At 36.1% G+C, this 22,629-nt stretch overlaps 1 protein-coding gene across 1 annotated transcript in view; it reads right to left on the reverse strand.

The window, feature by feature from the left end:
• The window catches only part of NKAIN2 (sodium/potassium transporting ATPase interacting 2), a 572,965-nt gene that overhangs the window by 251,584 nt on the left and 298,752 nt on the right, over positions 1-22,629 (reverse strand). Inside the window, exon 3 of the mRNA XM_056344570.1 lies at positions 16,444-16,524. Within this exon, the coding sequence (XP_056200545.1) occupies positions 16,444-16,524 (81 nt within the window). The remainder of the gene's footprint in view (positions 1-16,443; positions 16,525-22,629) is intronic.

A 22,629-nucleotide genomic window follows, 5' to 3' on the forward strand; every position in this document is an offset into this window, starting at 1 on the left:
TGAAGAGTCTATGTCAGCTCCTGGCCTCATTTTAGTCAATGGAATAAAGAAAAAAACATGCATTGACTTCAACAGGGACACAATTTCACCTGAAGTTTCTGCCTAAAAAAAAAAAAAAAAGCAAAACTAATTAAAAAGCTGAAGGAGCAATCACAGAGAATCAGGAAGAGATAGACTTTTCTGGTTTTTTTGGTTTTTTTTTTTTTTTATGGTTTCAGAATAGTGAGTGTATTCCATCCTGAGATTCTGTAACAAAATTGCTAATCCATCAATCCCTGTATTCTTACAAAATTTTAAGATAAAATGATACATATATTTTGCAGAGCAGTTCGTACTAAAATAACTTTCTTCAGCTGTCATGGGTGAATTGGCTGTGGCAGTTTCAGGGGAGGCGGAGCAGTACATTGGATATACTTGACTTTATTTGGGCTTCTGACACTGGGCTGTGCGATGTCACATGCAAACTAAGAAACTGCATAACGGATGTAAGTCACCATGCACCACCTGCACAGCTGGTTTAAAACCTGTTCACAAAAAGTATTTATCAGTGTTTGGCTCTTAAGATGAGAAAGAGTTTGAAGTGGAAGGTAGGTGTTCACTCCAAAGTCAACTCAATATTTTAATGAATGATCTGGGTGATAGAACTGAATACTGTCTATATCATGCAGAAGAATGCCAAACACTGCAGAGGGCAGGACTGCAATCCAAATGATCTCAGCAGATTGAAGAGGTGACCCAGGAAAAACAAGGTGAATTAAATAAAGAAAATTTATTTTCTCCTGTAGGCAGGAGAAATCAGGCAGATTGAAAGTAAGTAACATTTACCAAGGTAGCAAAATATGGCAAGGAGAACTGCAGGAGTCTGTAATAGTGACTCAGAAATAAGAATCAACACTGTAGCACTCTGCAAAACCCAGATCTGATTCAGTAAAGCTTAATGGCAGCTTTATAGATAAAATACTAGGGGTCCTACAGGTCTGCTTTACTTGGTGCTGGTGAGGTCTCAGCTGGAATTTTTTTTCTTTTTTTCTTTTAATACTTCATGCTAAAAAAGCTACCGAGAGTATAGGAAGAATCTAGAGGAGAACAGTAAGAATAAGAGACCTAGAAAATATAAGCAATAAGGAAACATGAAAGAAACGTATCTACTTTGCCTAGAGAAGAGGGAAAAAATGAACAATCAGCTTAATAAATGTCTTTCAACATGCAGATAGTATAATAAAAAGAACATTTGTCCTGCCTGTTCAGGAAATTCAAAGATATTTAGTAAAATCATTTTGGTTGGATAAGAGGAGAAACTCCCTGCATGCAAACCCAGGCTATTTGATAGTGATACTCAATTCATTTTATTAGTTTATAAAGATTCACTTAGCTAACCAAGTGCTAAAGACAGATGAAATATTATTATTAATTTCTATGTGCAAGAAATACTATACAGAGATCTCCTCCATCTTCATGTTTCCATAATTTTACTACAGGTAATTTAGCACCACCTAAGTAGAGGTCTAAAAGGGACAGGACATTCTGGACTCATGGTCGTATCTTGTAAAATACATCAGCAACATATGAATACGTAATTTGCTTATATTTTTTTCTTCTTTTTCATTCTAATGTTAGAGTAAATCATCATCCCAACAGACTGTATAGTTAACATGTGCTACATGACTTTCTATGTATAAAATACAGGAGTTCCATATTTCTACAGCTTAATATTTAATTCTAAAAATGTAAAATAAAATATTTATTTGCTCCAGGACTTACATATTCAAGTTTGCCTTTTCCCCCTTTTTACCTTATCTGACATGTACCATGAAGCCCATCACAAAGAAAATACTACAGAAATGAAACAGACATTAATAAAAATATACCTTTAAATTTTTAAGTAGGCTGAATATATATCCCTTGCTCAGTATTGGAGTTTTTCAGATCAGATCTCTTGGTTTGAATTTTTCATACAGTCTTTCCATTTTTCTTGTTATGAGTGTCTTCTATAGTACCAATCAATATAGAGCCACAAATTCTTGACATTGCTCTTTGCTTTGAAGTGTGCACTTACTTCATATGCTTTTTTAAGGATCTCAGATTTTGAAATTCAACTATTCCATGCTCTGAACTGAAACGCCAAAAGCTTATTATTCATTTGCATGTTGGTATGACTTTTTGCATAAGATTTTTAAAACTGACTCCCATGGTTTCATGGACATGACAGGGAGGTTTTCAATTTATTTCATGTGCAGCATCACTGGCTTACTCTGAAACAAAATGATAATCAATGAAGAAGGAGACTCAAATAAACTATGCAACTCCAACTGAAAACATGAAGCAGTTTTCCAGTATGTTTATAAATGAAAACTGTACCATTGCCATTCTTTCTCCTTTTATTGAAGGCAAATCAATAAATGCAGGATTTTCAAAAACACATAACAAATTTCTTCCTAGAACTCAAACTCTGTAGAATTACTAACAAACTAAACACTCAAATTCCAATTTGAATGTAATTTAGGCTCCATGGCACCAGATTTTTAAACATATTAGGAGACTGATGTTAAAGGAAAGCATCCCGTTGTGCTTAACTACCATGAATTCAATGGGTGATGAACACTTAGGGTTGGATTCAGCTCATTTAACTTTCACTATCTAGAAGTCAGGTGTCTACTCTGAGCTATGCTGACAATCTATGCAGAGAAGCAGAGATCTCCAAAGAGTGTTTCAGCCAATCACCACCTGTATCAGTCAGGTATCTAGGAAAACAGGGAAGTGTAAAAAGGAGGAGTGAGAAAGACTGAAGAACTACACATGGGAAGCAGCATGTCACATGGGCAGGGGAGGATGGCAGCATGTTCTGCTGAGAAGGATCGGAGGAGACATCATCAGCCTCTGGACTCACAGTGGCTTGCTGGTTTCCTTGAGTCCATGTTTTCATGCCTACAACCCACCATCTTAAATAAATAGCAGAAAATCTGAATATTATTTGAAAATAATTTTTAGTTTGGGTTATCAAAGACCTAACTTATATGTGAAATAACACTCTAATCATATGCAATTTGCCACTTATGCTTGTAATATTTTGCACTACCTTTGTATCAGGCATGGCAAAGATGGTACTTGATACTTACCAACTTTGAAAGCATGCTTCTTTATGATAGGAAACAAAGCAGTACTTTCTTACACAGCACACAATGACATCAGTGTAAAAAATGTATTAATTTTTATATATTCTTTTTAATGGACACATTTTTGTGCTTGTGAAAAACAGCTGAAAACATTGCCTAAAGCTAAACAGAATGGGCACAGGGATCAAACAAATTTCCCATGTTAAGATTTCTCAATAACCTTTAGCCTTCAGTGACTTTTCATGTACAGGCAACTCCCCTCTGCAGAATCTATCATTAATGCTACATACTGTGACTCAGACAAACATCCTTTAATGATAAGTTAAAGACTGCTACACTCATTTTCACTTTGAAACCTGAATCAGGGTAAGTACCATTATCTCCTGGAGATATTTTGCTAGAAATGTAACATCAAAATTAAGTCCCTGTAGTCTGTTACAAGCTCCTGCTTTCACTATGCAGAGATGTTTCTTGAAAGAATCCCAATTACTTTAGATCCATACATTACACTATTTCCAAGTGCGAAAACCCAAGAGTCTGGCAATTATCATTATATTCTCATTCCTGTTGCAGGTTGTATATGCTAATGAAGAGAAAAAAACTAATTGCATAGTATCATAGTCTGTTGTTACTAAACACTCCTGTAACCTCTTCTTCCAAACAGCTGTCTGAGCTCCTAACCTTTTTATCTATTAAAAATTAAAACCACAAAATTCAGGAAGGCAAACACAATGGTCAGAAGTTGTAATTTTAGGAAGCATCTTGTGCTTTGAACTCCATCATTGTTTGTCAACTATGAAAAATGCATGGCTAGAAGCTCAAAAGCTTTCTGATTCTACACAAATTATGCTATATTTTATATCCTCGTGCTAAGCTGAAACTAGTTATGTGATTGAAATACTTGAAACTATTCACAAAGGTGCTGATAGTATTTGGCAAGTAGAGTAGGAACTATTCAGAACAACTAAAAGAAGATAGGATATTTTTGCACAATGTAAACCAAGGTACTCATAACACAAGAAAACATTCAATGAAGCAAATAAACAAAAATAAAATAAACAAGAAATAAGAACAGCATTTGCGTTGCTTTTTTTTGGGGGGGGGGTGTGGGGTGTGTGGGTTGTTCGTTTTTTTTGTAGAATTCATGCCTGTAAGGATAAGGAAATTAAAAAAAAAAATAGTACTAAATAAAAAGAATCAGACAGAGAACAGCATATATGTGCTGTGAAATGAAATGGAAAAATTGATCAAATGCATGTATCTATGTATGTGTATGTTTGTGTCCCAGTAGTTAGTGGTGTGGTTAGTTCCCTAGGCTTAAGGAGAAGCTTATCCAATGGTGGAATATCATTCAATATTACCTATGGCAGTATTTCTTACAGGGCCATTTGAACACGTCATATAAACTGCAGTCGGGTAGATGCGGAAGTTCAGAGATTACCTTTGCAAAACCCATGGTATCAATTTTGACATTATTCTTATGCAAATAGTTATGCAAATAGGTTTCATACTGTATATTTTCTAGATTGTATCTGCAATACATTTAACAATGTTTTATTAAAATTTATATTATGATGTCAGATGCAACATAAGAAAGAACAAACACCTACATGAACATGATACCAAATATTCTAAGGAGAAGAAACAAGTTTAAAAAAAATTTCCTTGAGTCAAACTTTAAGATAAACAAATATTTTCCAACTGCTTAACTTCTCCACCCAGTGCAAATCATTCCCCATCATTGCTGCTGCAGGACAGATGTCTTGTACTTAGGTTTTAAGAACATCTGTGGGAACAGAGTCAATTACTTGCATGTGGTTACAATGGGCAGTGAAGTACAGAACGACATTTAGTGTATTCTGTAAGTGGTAGATAAAAAAACCCCAAACAACCCTAAATGAAAATGCACTCTAACACAGTGTTTCCCCATACTTCCAAAGCAAAATAAAACTTGACAGTTTAGCACAAACCAGCTAGAATGCATTTGAATGTGCTGTGTCAAAGGAATGTGCCAGTGGTGAGCAAGTCAAGATTAAAAACTGTTCAGTTTTAATAGTCTGAATGAGGAAAAGAGAGGAGTGACAAATATAAAATTGCCAAGAAAAGAAAGAAAGAGCAAGACAGAGATCGCTTTGTGCATCTTTGATTGGAAGTCATAGATGCGACCCTTATATATGTAGGAAGAGCCCTTCACTTTTAAGATATGGTCAAAAACCTGACAAATCCAACACCTTTTTTCATTTTTTTTTCAGTCTAAGCAGTAAGGTTTGTCTGTTATCTGTAGAGGAGGAACTGTTCTGTTTTGGTTTATTCCGCATAGTTTTGAGTACTCTGATCTTGGTTTCCATCTACATTGCAAACAGCAGTTTTTCTATGGAAGGCTTTATTGGCAGTTTAGAGACATCGGTGAGATACTCAGACACAGCACATTACTGATCACCTCCTTATTGTTGAATTAGCCAACTATTGTAGGGTGGAAGAAAAATAGCCTGAGTTGCACTGTGACCTGCTGAAAAACAGGCTTTTAGAATGAAACCCACATTAAACCACACTGTTATTCAATTCATAAGGTTATTTAAACAATCAAATCCTACCCTTAAAACACAGAATCCAATTTCTACACAAACAGGTGTTTGTGGTAGTCTGGTAAGTGGGATATAATGCCACAGTACAGCAGTCTACTCCTGAGTAGATACGATGCCCTTAAAATTAGTATCACTGAAATAGCACCAGCAAGTTTTTGAAAACATTGATGCTAGAGTTAACGTATACTCTGGGGATAAATTCACAAAGGTGATCATCGAGTTTAATGGGTTATTAGAAAAGGTCATTGATTTTTTTTCATAGCTAGTCCTTCATTATGAGCGTATGGAATCAAAAAAACAAAACAAGTTGAAAGTGTGCTGTCAGCTGCAGTGTGACAGCACTGAAGTCAAAGAGGTTTTGCCAGAGAATAATTTTTCTGGTTTATTAAGGACAATTAAGAAAAATTCATCATCAAATTCTACAGAGTTATCAAAGTTTACATTAGTTAATTCACTTATCCATATATCACAGATTGCTGCCTCTCAGTAGCAGTTTTGGAAATATTCCTTTCATTAGAACAAGAAAGGAAGAAAATGAAAATAAAAAATTACTAATATTTAAAAGTAATTATACATTTTTGAGGTAGCAATTTTACAGGAGGAAATACTAATTTCTGTTGTATCTCATAAAACTACATTGTATTATGTTTCTGGAAATATCTGTTTAAATGTTTAAGGAAATTTATCTAGTGAGCTCAAATTCTCTTAGGGCGCAGAAAGTATAGCAGGGCTCTGTGACTACAGTAGACATTCGCTCTGAAATATATGTGACAGTTTAAACATACTACTGTCTCCTTACCTTTTATTCATGTCTTCTCCAGGAGCTACTCACCTGCTTCAGTGCAAAGTTGTGTGTGTGTGTAAGAATTTATTTTATGTGGCTGCTTGGAGCAGCTTAAGATACACCTGTGTATTTTAGCCCAGAAATAGATCACGAACGTTTAAGTGCTTCAGTGCCTTGGCAGGGCTGTGGAAGTGGGACCCTCCAGCAGAAGGGCAAATGCAAATACAGCACATTATAAGATGATGAACCACTAGAAGAGAGGATTATCCAATGCGACCATTTTCAGAGCATGGCCTGATGGCCTGTCAGCTCCCTACTACCACTGCAGTGGTGAGAAAGGAGTATAGCAATAATGACAGTGCACCGCTTGTTGGCTGCACTCACACTGTTCTATGGGATGGGCACAATATTAAACAGGCTCAAAAAAGGAGAGTGCTTCACAGCTCATGTTGCTTTCCTAGGTTCACTAAATGCTTATTCACGTGTGAAAAGATGCTGAAGGCAATACAGAATTTTTATTTCCTACTGGATTAACACTGGCATAATTTTCAGTTACATAAGGATCAGAATGATTTCCTTCAGAAATTCCAAGTAATATAAACCTCCTTGGAAACTGTATGGGCCTAGTGCTGCCTTGAAATTTCTGTTAGACCCCCTGGTTCACAAGATGGAGCTTATCTGATAGATTATAAATAGAAGGTCAATTATTTATTTATTTTTAGAGGAAAAGCAAATGTGGAGAAAGTATATACTAGCCATCACACATATACTTAGAAGAACAAACTGTTAAGGACTATCTTAAAGTATTGCATATGTACTCAGAAAGAATAAATACTAAAACAAAAAACTGATACCATGAGACACTGAAATGTAACTCAGCCTTAAAAAAGAGAACACATTTTCATATGTTTTCCTACATTCACAAAAGATGAACAGGTGCTTTGATAGACTCCCCAGCTTTCAACTATGGTAAATAACCCTTCAGCCCTTGTCCATAGCTGATCCAGAGCCTCATTTACACACCCATAGGAAAGGTACTGTCTGCAGCTGTGGTATTCTGAGCATCTGCTTCATTGGAAATAACTTTTGTCTTCTGAATTTTTCATTTTAAGAAAAAGCAACATTTTTTACACCAGTGCCTTAAACAATTGGTGAAATGTAATAGTGCACTATAGCATTCAGAAGTGATTTCCTTACAGAGCAGGACCAGGAAATGTTGCCCAATCAAAAGTAGGGGTTTGTGTCACTTGCTTATCCACCCTCATAGGGATGAGAAACATGGGGAAAATCTGATAAGAAAGTTGAGAAAATCCAGGCTTCATGAAGAATTTCAAAGACATAACACTAGTTTTTATTCTCCATGCCGTTTCCTATTTATTGATTTCCCCTTCTTATTCTGCTTCATCATATACTAAGCCTATGCACCATTTAAGACAGGCTTTATTTATATCATGTGTGTTTAGTATATGGCACCCTGATATCAAATTGGGGCCACTAGATGGTACTGCAATATAATTAATAAATATTAAAAAGTATTATTATAAAAATATATTTGGTTTTTATGCAATGTCTTGTCTGTAGCATTTGATAGACACAGAAATATCCATGGCACTGCCTTTAGATATACACTAAACCTTCCATGTAACTGTAACATATGCAGTTGTAAGGCATATGTTAAAATATGTGCTTACTGATCTTAACAATATAACTAAGGTACTTAATACATATATACACATATACATGCTACTTATACAATATTTACACACATATGTAAACTAGCACCTGATCAGTCACTACACTTACTCATTTTCATGTGGTCCTGTATTCAGTGCATGACAATTAGATTATGGGAAAAATGTGTATCAAAAGAAGCATGACCAGCAGGTGGAGGGACATGACTCTCCTACTCTGCTCTCATGAGTATACTCCCACCTGGAGTATTGCATCCAGCTCTGGGGCCCCCAACATAGACATGGGCCTGCTGCAACGAGTCCAGAGGAGGACCATGAAGATGATCAGAGGGCTGGAGCACCTCCCCTATGAAGACAGATTGTAAGAGTTGAGGTTGTTCAGCCTGGAGACCGGAAGGAGAGAAGGCTCTGGGGAGACCTTATAGCAGCCTTCCAGCACCTAAAGGGGGCCTACAAGAAAGCCGGAGAGGGACTTCTTACAAAGGCCCATAGTGATAGGGCAAGGGGCAATGGCTTTAAACTGAAAGAGGGTAGATTTAGATTAGATATTAAGAATAAATTATTTACTGGGAGGGTGGTGAGACACTGGCACAAGTTGCTCAGAGAAGCTGTGGATGCCCCATCCCTGGAAGTGTTCCAGGCCAGGCTGGATGGGGCTGTGAGCAACCTGGTCTGTGGAAGGTGTCCCTGTCCATGGCAGGGGGGTTGGAACTAGATGATCTTTAAGGTCCCTTCCAACCCAAACCATTCTATGATGTAAATCAATAAGCAGATGTATGTTTATGCATGAACTCAACATGAAATATATTTCAGAATTTAAAAGATAAACTTTGTTAAATAAGCAAAATCTATACCACCATATTCCACATTTTCCTATATTTTGATTTCCTATCACAGTTTGTTTCACCATTAAGGAGTTGAAAATTTCCACTTTTATATAAATGTTTTCCATCATATGCTATGTCTACAGTAATAAACAGTTTAAATTTTATAATCAGTTATCTTCTAGCTGGTAAAGATCTTGAGTTTTAAAAATTGCTGCAAAACTAAATTATCTGAAACCATAAGCATGCTTAATAGTATCTACCCATGAAACTACTCTCAGAATAACCTAACACTGCTGGTTGCCAGCACTATTTTCAATTTTCATCTGTTAGATATATGATCAAGCATGTCAAATCTGCCCTGAGTAATAGAAGGGAAGAAATAAAGTCATTTACTTAAAACATTCTGATAGCTATTTATCTGAAAACCCTGGTCAGATTTACCGCTCAAAGGCATTTACCTACAAAGTTAACCAGATGCTTTGAGTTGAAAACTAATTTAATTTCTCTGTTATCTTAACAGGACATCTGTTAAAACAACATCCAAGGAAGGTAATATGTTCAAAATTAAACATCCTGCAGGTTGTTTTATTAGAGTATGTGCAACATTGACATTTAACTGTTAACAACCACTGCCTCACAAAAATAATTAGTAGATGTGGAATTAAAGCAGTGTAACAATTACCTAATGGACACTAAGTAATGTAGAATGATTGTGTAACTGGTGTAAGTTCAGTCTTGTTGCCAAGTTCTTTGTTATGTTACAACTGAGTTATACTGGAGATGAATGGAATGAACCGTTTCTTCTGTTTCTTTCTTTCAGCAGCTTCATCTAAGTATCAAACTGTCCCTTTAAAATTAGAGTATATTAGCTGCATAAAGTCTTCAGCACTCATAGCCAGCATGTTTTTTAAGCATCATGAGTGACAAGCTATGCAAATAATATCCGGAGGTAATTTGCATTATTGTAGTTAATTTGCATATGGATAAAAACTGCACTTCAGAGCAAGTAGGTATCAATCCAAGCAGTGGTATGTGAAAGTCAGATATATAGGTGGATGCATTGCTTGCCAATGATGGGATATTCAAGTGGAAAAATACTACGAGGTGGCTGTTTCTAGTTGATCCTTATAACTTTGCTGGATAAGATGGTGGGGATAGATGAGAATGGTAGAAGGAAACCTCCATATGCAGGGCTGACATTAATGTGTCTGTTGGCAGGAGGTGCTATGACCATTGCTGCATTAGTGTCATCCAATGGAGAAGGAAAAGAGAGAGGATGGACTGCACTACAGCCACTAGAAGTCAGCCATATCTGGCTAATCCTGGACCAACACCTCAGGTCAACAAGGGAAAGGTGGACTTACCAGTGGTGAAAAATTGTTAATACATTAATGTGACCTGTGGGTGTATTTCTAAACTGCTCATTTCCTCCTTAAGATCTTCTGCATCAGATGCTCTCCCATAGTCCAGGCTGGTTGCTGAGCCCAGCTGGAGGCAGGAGAATGGATTAGCCATATCCTGAAGTCCCTTCTGGCCTTAACTATGAACCAAAACTATGAGTCTGAAGACACTGATTTTAATTACAGCACACACTGACAGTTGGGTAATCCTGCTAACATAATTTCTTACATTTGTCTTTATTTACTCTGCTTTCCTGATGTGGAAAACAGTCAAACTTCCAGTTCAGCTACACAGTGGGTAATACTTGCGGATAATAAACCAGCAGCAAACTCTCTCCCTAAACCTTCTTTTCATTTCCCCAGTAGTTCCACTGCACTCCCAGAGCTGTCTATCAGTTCCCTATTAGTTACTGGGGAGACTTCACCAAGTTTTGGTTAAACCTTCTCATTCATACTTACCTCAGCAGGAAAGGGGAAGAATTACATATTTTCATCATTTCATTTGACTGCAAGTTTTTTATGCAAGGTTTTCAGCATTTCCTTAAAGACAATATCAGGCAAATTAAATGTTGATATAAATCATAATGTCTTTGAACTAAAGAATAATAATTCTTTTTGAATTGTATTACTACTTCTTACAGATAACAAGGATAACTTTCATCTTTCTACATTTTCCTTAAGATACTATATAGCTTTACATATATGTGAGGATTATGCATTTTTCTTCCACAGTAAAGCATGTAAAATTGTGAAAAGTGAACTGATTATTTAATTACATGATAATTGGCTTTTTTATTGTGAGGAGCAACAAGATGTGTGGTTGGAAATACAAATTCAACTACAGAAATGACAAAAAGAAAGCTGAAGCACTCAACATCAGTTAAAAGCATATAGGGGGTGTTAGAAAAGATGTAGCATGACTCTTCTCAGAGGTACGTAGTGAAAGATTAAGAGGCAATGTCACAGGTTTTAGCACTAGAAATTTCAACTGCATATCAGGAGAAAATTTTTCACAATGAGAATGGTTAAGAACTAGAGAGGTTGTGAAATTTCCATCCTTAAAGACTTTTAAAACTCGACTGGCTAAAACCGAGCAACCTGATCTAACTTTGAAGCTGGTGCTGCTCTGAGCAGAGGACTGGATTAAGAGACCTTGAGAGGTCTCTTCCAACACAAATTAGTCTGTGATTTTGTGGGTCCAAGTTATCTTATATTTGCAGATATTTGGGGTGAGTAGGAGAAAATGTGTTCAGAAACATTTGATTTTCCTTAAAACTTCTGGCAGAAAACAATCTGAATCCATATTTTCCTTTAGTTTACATTTTAATAGGTACAATATATTCAGTTCTTTTTATCATATTGAATAATTTCAATTTTAAATGTGTATTTTTTTTAATCTTTCCTATTCTTTCCTGTTCCTCCTGTTGCAGCTCAGGACAATATAGGAAAGGAAGTAACCTCGTTTGAATGCAAGTAGCAACAATTCTTTTAAAGAACAGTAGCTTCTAACTCAGATCTGTAGAATGAGTGCTAAAATAATGAGGAACTGCACTTTACACATGGTGAGCTATTGCCACTGTGCTTAGGGTTCTTAGGTGCCACAGTTCTGTACATAAGCTTTCATAGTTCTACCTGTCTTCAGAGCAGAGTTGAAGTACAGGATTTATTTGTATGAAGTATGGAAATTAATTACGTAATGGCCAATAAGGAGAAAACAAAATATGTAATGGCCACACACAGTAAGAAAAGCACAATTATTATTTTTTTCCTTGCCTCTTTAATAAGTTTTTTCTGACTGCTGCAATACAAGGAGTAAGACCCAGTATGGCAGCCTCACTCAATTCCCAAACCTGGTTCATCTCTAAGATAGGCAATGCTGTACAGAGATCAAGGAAAGTATCATGAAAAAGAAAAAAATACAGTTGCAACTGCATAATTAAAAGCTATATAAAAATTATTTTACAGAGAGATTTAAATTATGCTTATACAAGCAATCTTAATTCTGGCACTTCTTGATACTGGAGCATCTGACTTTCAAACACCTAATTTTTGTGTCAAAAGATACATAAGTACAACCTTATGATTTAATATATTAAATGTAACCTTTGTATGTTATTAGGTATAGATAACGAAGATGTCAAGAATGCCACACAAATAGAAATGAAGTCAATTTTGACAGTTAAAGCAAGTTTTTAAAAAGTATGTTCTTGGTCACATTAACATAGTACTGTAGGGACTACAGCAAAGCTATACTGGAGCTCAGCCAGGCAGCAGTGAGAGAACTCCTCTATCTGGTCACACAAGATATGGGGCTGCATACAAGGAGAATGAAAAGTACCGGCACAAAGCTGGAACCATGTGCAGCAAGGGCTGCTTCGGTTCCTGAACCCCAGCTGGTCCCCCTTGTCCAGTCCCCCAGGTCCAGCCTCTGTCTTGATTTCCAGTAGCTGACAGCAGTTTCTCTACACTCCCATACTTGTCAAGGCACCAGCACAAACTCAGCCATGTATTTTTTTCAATGAAAAAATATCTATTAATTTTAAACTAAAATTGGGAGTTTGGTAGTTCTTATTCTGCTTCTATTCTGCTTGTAGGACCCTCAGACATCATTAGGGGAAGCTTTTAAATGCCCTGAAGCAAAAGTGCCGTCTCCATTACATGGACATTTTCAGCACTATTTTTACTAAGGCTTTTTATTCAGAGGGTGCAGCTGAATTCCATAGAAGTAAATGGAAATTTTGGCTGAAGAAAATAGTAAAAAATGCTAAACAGACTGTTAACTTTGTTTGGGGTTTGGGGCATTTTTTTTAATTTTTTTTTTTTTTTTTTTAGTTCCAAGATAGTTGAATCTAGTTCCTTGTGTATTTACTTGATATATTTAAACAACGAATTGAAATATTAAATTTTCTCAGAGATGCTATTATGTTTTCCTTTTTGTTTCACTAGTGTACTTCAGATGTACCTCATTCAAGACAAGAGGTCATGCTTTTTGTATGTTCCATTTGCTTAGCTGCAGGCCAAAATAAAACTACTCCTGAAAGGCCTACTTTTACTGATTATGGCACTCACCAGCATGCAAAAAACACAGATTAATTAAATATTATTGAGGAGTAATACTGAAAAGTAAATCTGAGAAGTGGGTCTTCTAGACATTCATTCACAAATCCAAGCAACAATCAAGGTTAAGAACAAGTGATTGCACTTCCTCCTTGTCACAAAGACATAAATATTCCAGCTTGCTGTGAAAAAGTTTCAGCAAAGACAACCATGCCTCAAGGACAGAAAATACTTAGTATGATGCCATTTCCACAAGATATATATGATTTTAATGGTGTATAATGCAAACAGATTTGCATGGCCATTCACTAATAATCCTTGAGCCTCCTCAGTCTCTTCAGAGATGATTACCTCATCATTCTAAGAATTTCTGAGTCTTTGCAGGCCTGTTTCAGTGTAATAAGGAGAAGTTATAAAAATGTCATGACCTCCACCCCCACAACTAAAATAAAAAAGGATGAAGCTAGGAAGCCTTTTGTAATAAGGTATATTAACAACTGAAATACATCCTCTCCATTGTATTAGCAGGTGAAAATGGAAAAATTGATGCATGTACAGGTAGAATAAAAGCTGTTCTCAAAACTTTAAAAAAAAACTTTCTTTCTTTTATTTGGTAGAAAGCTAGAAATTATATATATAAAAATAAACTATACCCAGCTGAACTATTATTAGGCTGTAATTTTAACTTATCAATTCCTAAAGCCATGCTGTGCAGGATCCTCTCTCATGGTTTACAACCTCAGAGGCATCTCTCTGGTACTTACCCAAAGGTTATTTTTTATTCTCTATTTAGAACCAGTTTAGACCCAGAGCTTTTCTCAACGTTCTATGTGCCAATCCAAACACAAAAAAATACACAGGAGTATCATAACAGATTTGAAGTTACAGTTACTCCCAGATAAAAATATAAATAATAAAGAAGATTCAGTGCAAGACATATGAATGTGACTGAGAGGCATAAAACTTAAAATGATCTATTTTGTGAGATACCTACATCTATAAAATGGTTGGAGCCTCTGAAGGTGTAGAACAGGAAGATAAGTTTTATCCACCCAGACAGTTGGGTATCTTTCCATTAGACACATATTTCTGGGTCCTAGGTCTTGCAGAAGATTTGGTCATTTAGGGAAGTTTTGACATACCCTTTGTACTTGAAAGGGAGAGTGATGTCCCATGTGTGAATGAAATCTTTTGTCAATGAGTCAATCTGTACCTATTTCTTAAATCTATCTTTTCCTTTTCTCCCTCTTTATCAGTGCTGTTGGTCTGAAAAACCAGCTGAAGTGGAAAGAATATACTCCACTGGGTACGTCAACGTAGATCATATCAGTGGAACAAATAATACCTCTAAAGGCTGAATAAAATTTTTAACTGCATCCAAATATAAGCCTGAAACCATATGGCTGGTTGGGAAACACTCTAGATGACACAGCCCTAGACTTCAGAAAAAATCAGTTCCAGGTTTAGATACTGCTTTTGGTCTATCTTTATTCCAACTACCTCTTACTAGTGTTCTTAAGCTGTTTTTACACTTAGTAAAACAGTGCTCAAACAGCTGCTTCTCCTTTCTGCTTTCTTTCCCACCCTGTTTCACCTCCCCAGACACATTAATCGTCCCAAAATTTACAAGTTTGGGAATGCAGGTGGCTGAAACAAGCAGGTGGAAAGAGGGGGGATTGGGTTGAGTATAATTGTACAAGAGGTACCGGGTTTGTTATACACATTAGTTAACTTAGTAATACAAAAGAATTTTAACCAAATAAAAGATAATATATGCAAGTTCTTTTATTTACTATGTGTTTGCCAAGCTTTTAATGACATTGGGCCTATCTGAAATTTTAAAATCCAGGAAGTGCAATGTTTTATCTGCAGAAAATTACTTCACACTATCAGGAAATGAGATTCTTATCCTTTTGAAGAAATAGTATACATGGGGATGAAATATCCCTGTCTCCAGGGTTTTTGGTTTTTTACTTTGGGGGCAATATGAAAGAAAATACAGGTAAGGAAGTATCCTTGCCTCATTTATTCTGACTATAATTGTGTTTAACTTGCTGCATGGTAACATACCAGCAACTCACAAAGGATCTGAGCATTACATCTGTAATTTACAGTTCGCTAAACTCCCTTTAATCAGGAACAGTAATTAAATATCTGCATCAAGAAGAGAATGTGATCTCTTTCACACATGAGATTCTCCTTGATGGTCAGTTCGCACCACTGTAAGCATAACTCAGCATGGGCAGCAATATTTAGACTCAGCTGAAGCTTATTACTTTAACAATTTGTTACCACTGCTAATCTTTTATCCTGCAAATTGCCAGCCTTCTGGGAACACCTTAGTAGGAGTTTTGCTCCGCGATGTTGGTTTGAGTCCATTACCAACTGTAACTTTATTGTTACCACTTACAGTGTCAATAAAACCCCATAAATTCTAATTCTTAGGAAAATGTATTTTTCCTATGCATTTTGATGGTGTATAAGTGTTCAATCATAACATTCCTACAAGAAGCACAGTTAAAAAAACCTGCTGTAGCCAAATGGCAATCTATTCTGGCACCTAAGTTTACATTTTAATGTAATGAAAGACACCTTGTTTTACAATTAGTATGCCATGGATCCCTGAAAGGAATCCAGCTAAGTAACAGCAAGCTAAATGGTACAATAAATATTTTTTACCCTTGAGATAGCAATCTTTTGTATTCATGAAATCACAGAGGTGAAATTTGCATTGCGGAATTACTGAGCGGGAAAAAGACATCATTTTCTTCAAAAACATATATGCCATTATTGTTGTGGGCATTAGAAGCTATATGCTCATTACTGTCTAGGTTAAAAATTTCTAACATAACCAGAATAGTCCAAATTTTGATCATATTACCCTCATTCTAATAACACTAAGAGGATGAGTGAAACACAACAAGCCTTTCAACTGGGGCCTGTTAACAAAGTGCTGATGGCTTAAATGTATCCAGTGGTAAATTACCTTTGAAAGGTCCCCAGCCTCCAAATAGAAGCAGATAACAAACACGTTCCATGTAACCCAAAGGACCAGCCAGACAGCATACTGCAGAAAGGAAGAGAGAAACAGTGCGTTAATGATTTCACTATCAACTAAGTTAAATTTAGTTCATTAGACCAGTAATTCAATCCAAAACAAAACCAGATTATAAATATGGAGCATATGAATAAAAATGTTACATATAAAAGAGAATTAAGAATAAATTCTTCCGTTTCACAGACACAATCTAGAGTGAACTAGTGAGTACTCAGTCATAGCAGAATATCTGTTTCTGAGAAAACAGTTGAGAGGCCTGATATTTGAATTTAAGACTAATCTGGATCTCTTATTTCTGTTCAAATGGGGAACATGCAATATCAAGAGAGGCATGTAACATGAATTACGTGTGAGAAGTGCAGAGCTGTTTATTCAAATAGTTATTGAAACATAATTTACTAAATAACAAAATCTAATTGATTTAGGCACTAGATTCTGCAACATTTTGGATTTAGTCTCAAGAAACTAAAACTATATATACAACCTTAAGAAAATAAACATATATATATAGGTTATTTTGCAGCATTTCTGCAAAATATGGAGGGATTTGCTCATGACATCTCCAAAACATGGTTCATAATTATTCAACACTCTCAGGAGTAGACTATATTTTAAATTGCCAGTTTCTTTGGGTTCATTTTTGGTTTTGTTTTGTTTTACAGTGTATAGCAGAAGTATTCATGCTTAAGCAATAACAGTTCATTGGTGGTTGCCAAACTTAGTCACATATTTGATGTGAGTAATGCAGTACATGTTTTCTCTCCTGTCCACTACTTTGTTTCTTTTTTGTATTCATAAGACCTTATGTGTTAGGATGGGAAACTACATTTCCCTGCTGTAACGCTGGAGCATCTTGTATAATAAAGTTTGACCTGCTGTGCTACTCTTATCTAATGTGCTTGAGAGCTTCCCTTGACAAATTATTCCATCATCTAATAAACCTTAGGATCTACAAATGTTTTTCTAATGGCTATTGTAGCTATCCTCTAGTTGTTCACAATTCAATTCTGCATGCTTGATAATTTCATTCCACACACCTACAGCACTGCACATGTGTGAAACACAACAGAGACACAACACTATTCCCTACCTGTTTTAGCTGAGGGGTATTTCCTTTCTTTCATATCACCAACCCGTTTCTCTCAAGTATTTAACTTACTCTTGTTTTGTTGTCTTTCCTCCAAACTGTACTGATTAAATTTTATTAAATTACTTTCCAAATCAGGAAACACTGTTTTCTGCACACATCTGCATTATATCACCTTCCAAATAAGCAAACAATATTTTTGACTTAACACTAACCGCCTCTTACAAAAATATAGGACAAACCATTGTTTGTCATGAACGACAATCTCATTCTCTAAATTGACTGACAACTTATGTAGAATGCTTCTTGCATTTCTTTTAAAAGTGCTGTTTTGCATCAGATTGTCTATCATTCAACATGCCTTTTTCTATTCAGTCTTCTAGATCCTGTGAAAACAATACAACTCTGTCCTTTCTTGGGAGATCTAAACTGAGACTATATCCAACATGAGTAAGATTTAGGCCTCTTTCAATTTCTTATTTTTATAGATAGCCAAATAATTACCAACCAACTTAGCTATTAGGTAGGCCATGTACAGATTTTAAAGAATTATGATAAATATTGTTTTGGACTAATGGAAGCTAACACAGTTTTAAAGGTTCAAACTGCTTTACACAGAAGTAATTTTAGGTAAAGCATGTAGGTTACATATATTTTATAGGACAGGTCTTTCTGGCCCATAGATATGGTCACAGATCATAGATTTGTTTGGGTCAGAAGGGATGCTCTGAGGTCACTTGGTCCAATCTCTGCTCAAAGCATGACCAGCGTAGATCAAGTTGTGCAGATATTTATCCAGTTGAGGTCTGAATAACTCCAGGAATGGAGATTTCATGGCCTCTCTAATGCATATCTACTCTTTAAGCACAGGCTGCTCATAAAGCTTTGGAAAACAGGAACTTAACATGGTAATAACACTCTCTTTCTTTTCCTTTTTTTTTTTTTTTTTTTTTTTTTTTTTTTAACCCAGCTCTGAGATATTAAGTATATTCAGCATTTTATTTTCCTGGAGTTTGCTCATGGTACACCTAGCTTTGCATGTAACATGGAGCATTACAACTACCAGAACAAGAACAGTAAACATTATTCAAGATTCAATAAATTTAATTTGGCCTTTTTTCTAACTTTGCAGCATTTTAGCTTGCTGCTTTTAGCACATTATTTTAATAACTTAATGTTATATACGAATATACGTATACTCTGATGTAGTTAATACAAGTATTCCATCTGACAAACAAAGGTAATTGGATTTCTTACAGTGAAAATTCTAAATAATACATTAGATTGTTTTCCCAAAGAAATAAGACTTAAGCAGCAATATCCTTTAAACAAAATAAGACTTAAGCAGCAAATCTGTTCCCTTGAAATAACTTCTGTGATCCTAAAGAATTTTAAATGAACTGGACAAAAGACTAGAAGACTCAAAGATAATATTTCACAAAAGTTTCAGGAAAATAGGCCTACAAATGGGAAGATACACTCTATTAAGTTACAAGACCATCTTTTATCCATCAACACAAAGGGGAAAAATATGTGGGAAAGAGCCACTGGAAACTAGGTTTCATTAGATCTGTTGTTCATGGCACAGCTTGTTACATTGCATGTAAGCAACAGCTGATTAAAAAGACTCCCTTGCACACACATCCAGCAAAACACTGGAAGGCACTCCAAGGCACTTGGGAGCTGCTTGTCCCAGCAGAGACCTTTATGCTTAACACAGAGAAGTGAATCTTTTCCACTGTTTAGGCTATCACCAAAAAAATGACAAATTTATCTGACTTTTAGATACACTCTTTTAACAAGCATCTGCAGATGAACTACAAGATTTTAAAAATGTCTTAAAAGTATGTTTTAAATTGATTCCTTTTGAACTGTTATATTAAGTGATTGCTGTCTGAATTCTGTGAATAAACACTGAGTATAATTGTCTTGAAATACAAGGATGCTTTTGCTTCCCACTGCTTATTTAAGATGCTTCAGATCTAGCACATCTTTTATCTCCAGATCGCATGCCGTCATAAATGCCTCTTGTTGCCTATGTGCTTCAGCAAATTGTTGCGGAATTCAGCTCTGAGGGTCTATGACAATGAACAAATCCCTCTGGTACTCTCTTTTATATGTATCTAATTAGAAATACATTTAATAAGAGTTCTTCAAAGGTCTATAACTGTATTTTTTGGTCCTATGTGTGGGAGTTCAAGACAGCTGCGTTATCTGACAGAAGCCACCACAATGCTGTAGCAGTCACATATCAACAAGACAAGAACCTTGATGAACACATGTTTGACCAAGCAGGAGATACCATCAGGAGGCATAGCAATGACAACACAGCTTATTATTTTTATGGAAATCTGCACTGGAAAGGGGAATAACTGGAAGGTTAAGACTGAAGATTTAAATACTTACTATTTTGCAAGGTTGTAGCAATCAGTAGAAGTTATTATTTGGTAAAATAAATTATATAAACACAGCTCATATCTAGAATAGACTAACCATTCTTCAAGTAAACATGAATTTATAACACTCTACAAAGAATTATGAGAAGAATTACCTGCTTTATGATTTATTGATACTGTATAGTTACAGGTTTGAAAATTTGCTATGAATCATCACAAATTCATATAGGATGTCTTTTTTTTTAGGGAATGGGAACTGAAATATTAAAGTTCTTGTAACAGTACTAAGAATCCATACATCTCTCTTCACAGTTCTCTCAAAGTTGGTTAAGTCGCATTATCTCCATTTTACTAATAGGGAAACTGAAGGTCAAAGAAATCAAATTAATTCCACAGCCCAATAGAAAAATGATCACAAGGGCACAGGAACCAATGGTCCAGGTAACCTACTAGTGTCCTTGATATAAACCTAGTCACCAGAACTCACATTTAATATTTTTGTTGTCACTTTACCTGAAAGAGAAATATGTCCCATACCTTTTGAGCATAAATAGTGAGTGACTCTGACAGCTATGAGCATTTGAAATTTAAGCCTTCCCCCAACTCCCCCCCCACACACCCCCCCAAACTTTACATGATATTTCTCTTGCTCCCAAATTCTTTCTGGATATGTGAGTCAATTGCAATCACATTTGACTGAGGGATACAAGGGCTCCAGATCTACAAGATATTACCTCGTGCAATTCAAAGAAATTTAATTGTTGCTGCGATTAGTGACTTGCGACTTCTTTTTAGAATTGTACACAATTTTAGTTTCAGATTCTTCTAAATATTATGCCCTAATATCATGCTCCATTCAGGAAAAAGAAGCTGAGTGTTTCTAAAATGATAGTTACTACATTTGCCATAGCAATTAAAAATGTGATTGCTTATGCTATTTGGGCAGCAATACTTGAGTTGTTCAAAGATTACCTTGAGCCCAGTATGTCTGGGAAGAGCACCACTTTCCAGTAACATGGTAACAACTGTCCACAGTTATCACTATCTTTGCTTCTAAATTTATTTTCCCATGATTTCCTGTCTGTGAAGATACATCACTTTGAAATACAATTTTCAAACTTATCTTTTCCCCATCAAATCTGATAACAAATGAAATTCTGAATACTTGGCACCAACATACTATGTAAACTTAACGAAAACATTCAGCTAATTTTTGAGATGCCTACAGCTCTTGTTACCTTCGAAAAGCCCCTCTGAAATAGAAACAACTATTTGGTGGAGTCAGCTGTTCCTGAACAGCAAAGTCCATGATTTAACTGTCATAACCTGTGGTATTGCCTGTTCAAACCTCTTCAGCACCAAACAGCAAAAGTTCTGCCTCTTGTTTCCGTCTTCCTGGAACCTCACCTGAACTGCTCTGGGGAGACGTCAATTTGAACTGGCAATGTCAGCAGTCTGCAGGGTGAGTTCATGTAGCCACTTAGTAGCCATCCTCTAATTTAATCATCTCTGCACATTTTTCTCTTTCCTTCCTATTCCCATTTCCTGAGGCATTCCCCTGAGAGCTGATGAGGGTGTGGGCAGCACACTGTGGTGGAAGGTCCAGCTCTAGAAGCCAGCAGTAGCCACACCTCAGCAGGAAGCCTTCAGAGCAGAGCAGGATCAGAAACCACATCTGACTCCAAAGAGGAATCAGGAGCTAAATTCATGCCCAGGAGAGATTCAGTTATTGAATGCATGAGGACCAGCTGTTTTAAGCAGAACTACTGCTCTCAGCAACCTAACACAAAGAGCAACCGTGCTCTGCTGTTAATGATCCAGTGAAAGTTTCCTTGCCCAGCATTTACCTACAGGTCTCAATGGTAGACAGCTCAGGGCCAAAACCAGTAGCATTGACAACAAACAATAACTTTCTTGGCAGCAGAGGGCTTTGTGCAACCAGTTAAACTTCGATAAATGTTCATTCACTTTCTTGAATGTACTGGGAAGCTCTTGCAGAATAACATAATACTCTGGATGTTTTTCATTGCTTGTAGGTTGCCGCAGCGTGTAGCTTGAAGTAGTTTTGCTTGGCTGAATTCTTCATATTGTCAGGACTTGCACCTTTTCTTGCCTCTTTTTTAAAAAAATATTTTTAATCAAACATAGTTATAGTGTCAGAGCACTGTCCATCTTTGTGAGTTTCTGTTTCTAAGTGAATGTGAATTGATTTTGTATGATCCATTTTAGAGTTGGATTTTTCTGTCTCAAATTGCAATGATGGTCTAGTTTTTCTGCTTGTGGTTATCAGCGAAATTTTAACACTTTTGCATTGTGAGTCCTTGGCTCTTCAGCCTTTCCTCAGTCACAAAGTATACATATGTTCTCCTTCACTTTGCTCCCTCAGGTAAAAAAAATTCTCTGATATTTTACTTCATTTACATTACACCTCAATAATTAGTGTCCTCTGCAAAACTGACTGAAAGCTGCAAAACTGTCAACTACATGAAAACTGGTCACTACCAAACAGAAAGTTACTGTTGGTTTGGGTTTTCACTCCTGAGCAATACTTCTTGCAGATCTAGAGGAAGTACTGCTTAAAATTTCTTCCCAGATGCTTCTGTACACCCAGTGGCTATGTATAAACTTTCG

The sequence above is a fragment of the Falco biarmicus genome, chromosome 6, assembly GCF_023638135.1.
Source record: "Falco biarmicus isolate bFalBia1 chromosome 6, bFalBia1.pri, whole genome shotgun sequence".
Taxonomy (NCBI): domain Eukaryota; kingdom Metazoa; phylum Chordata; class Aves; order Falconiformes; family Falconidae; genus Falco; species Falco biarmicus.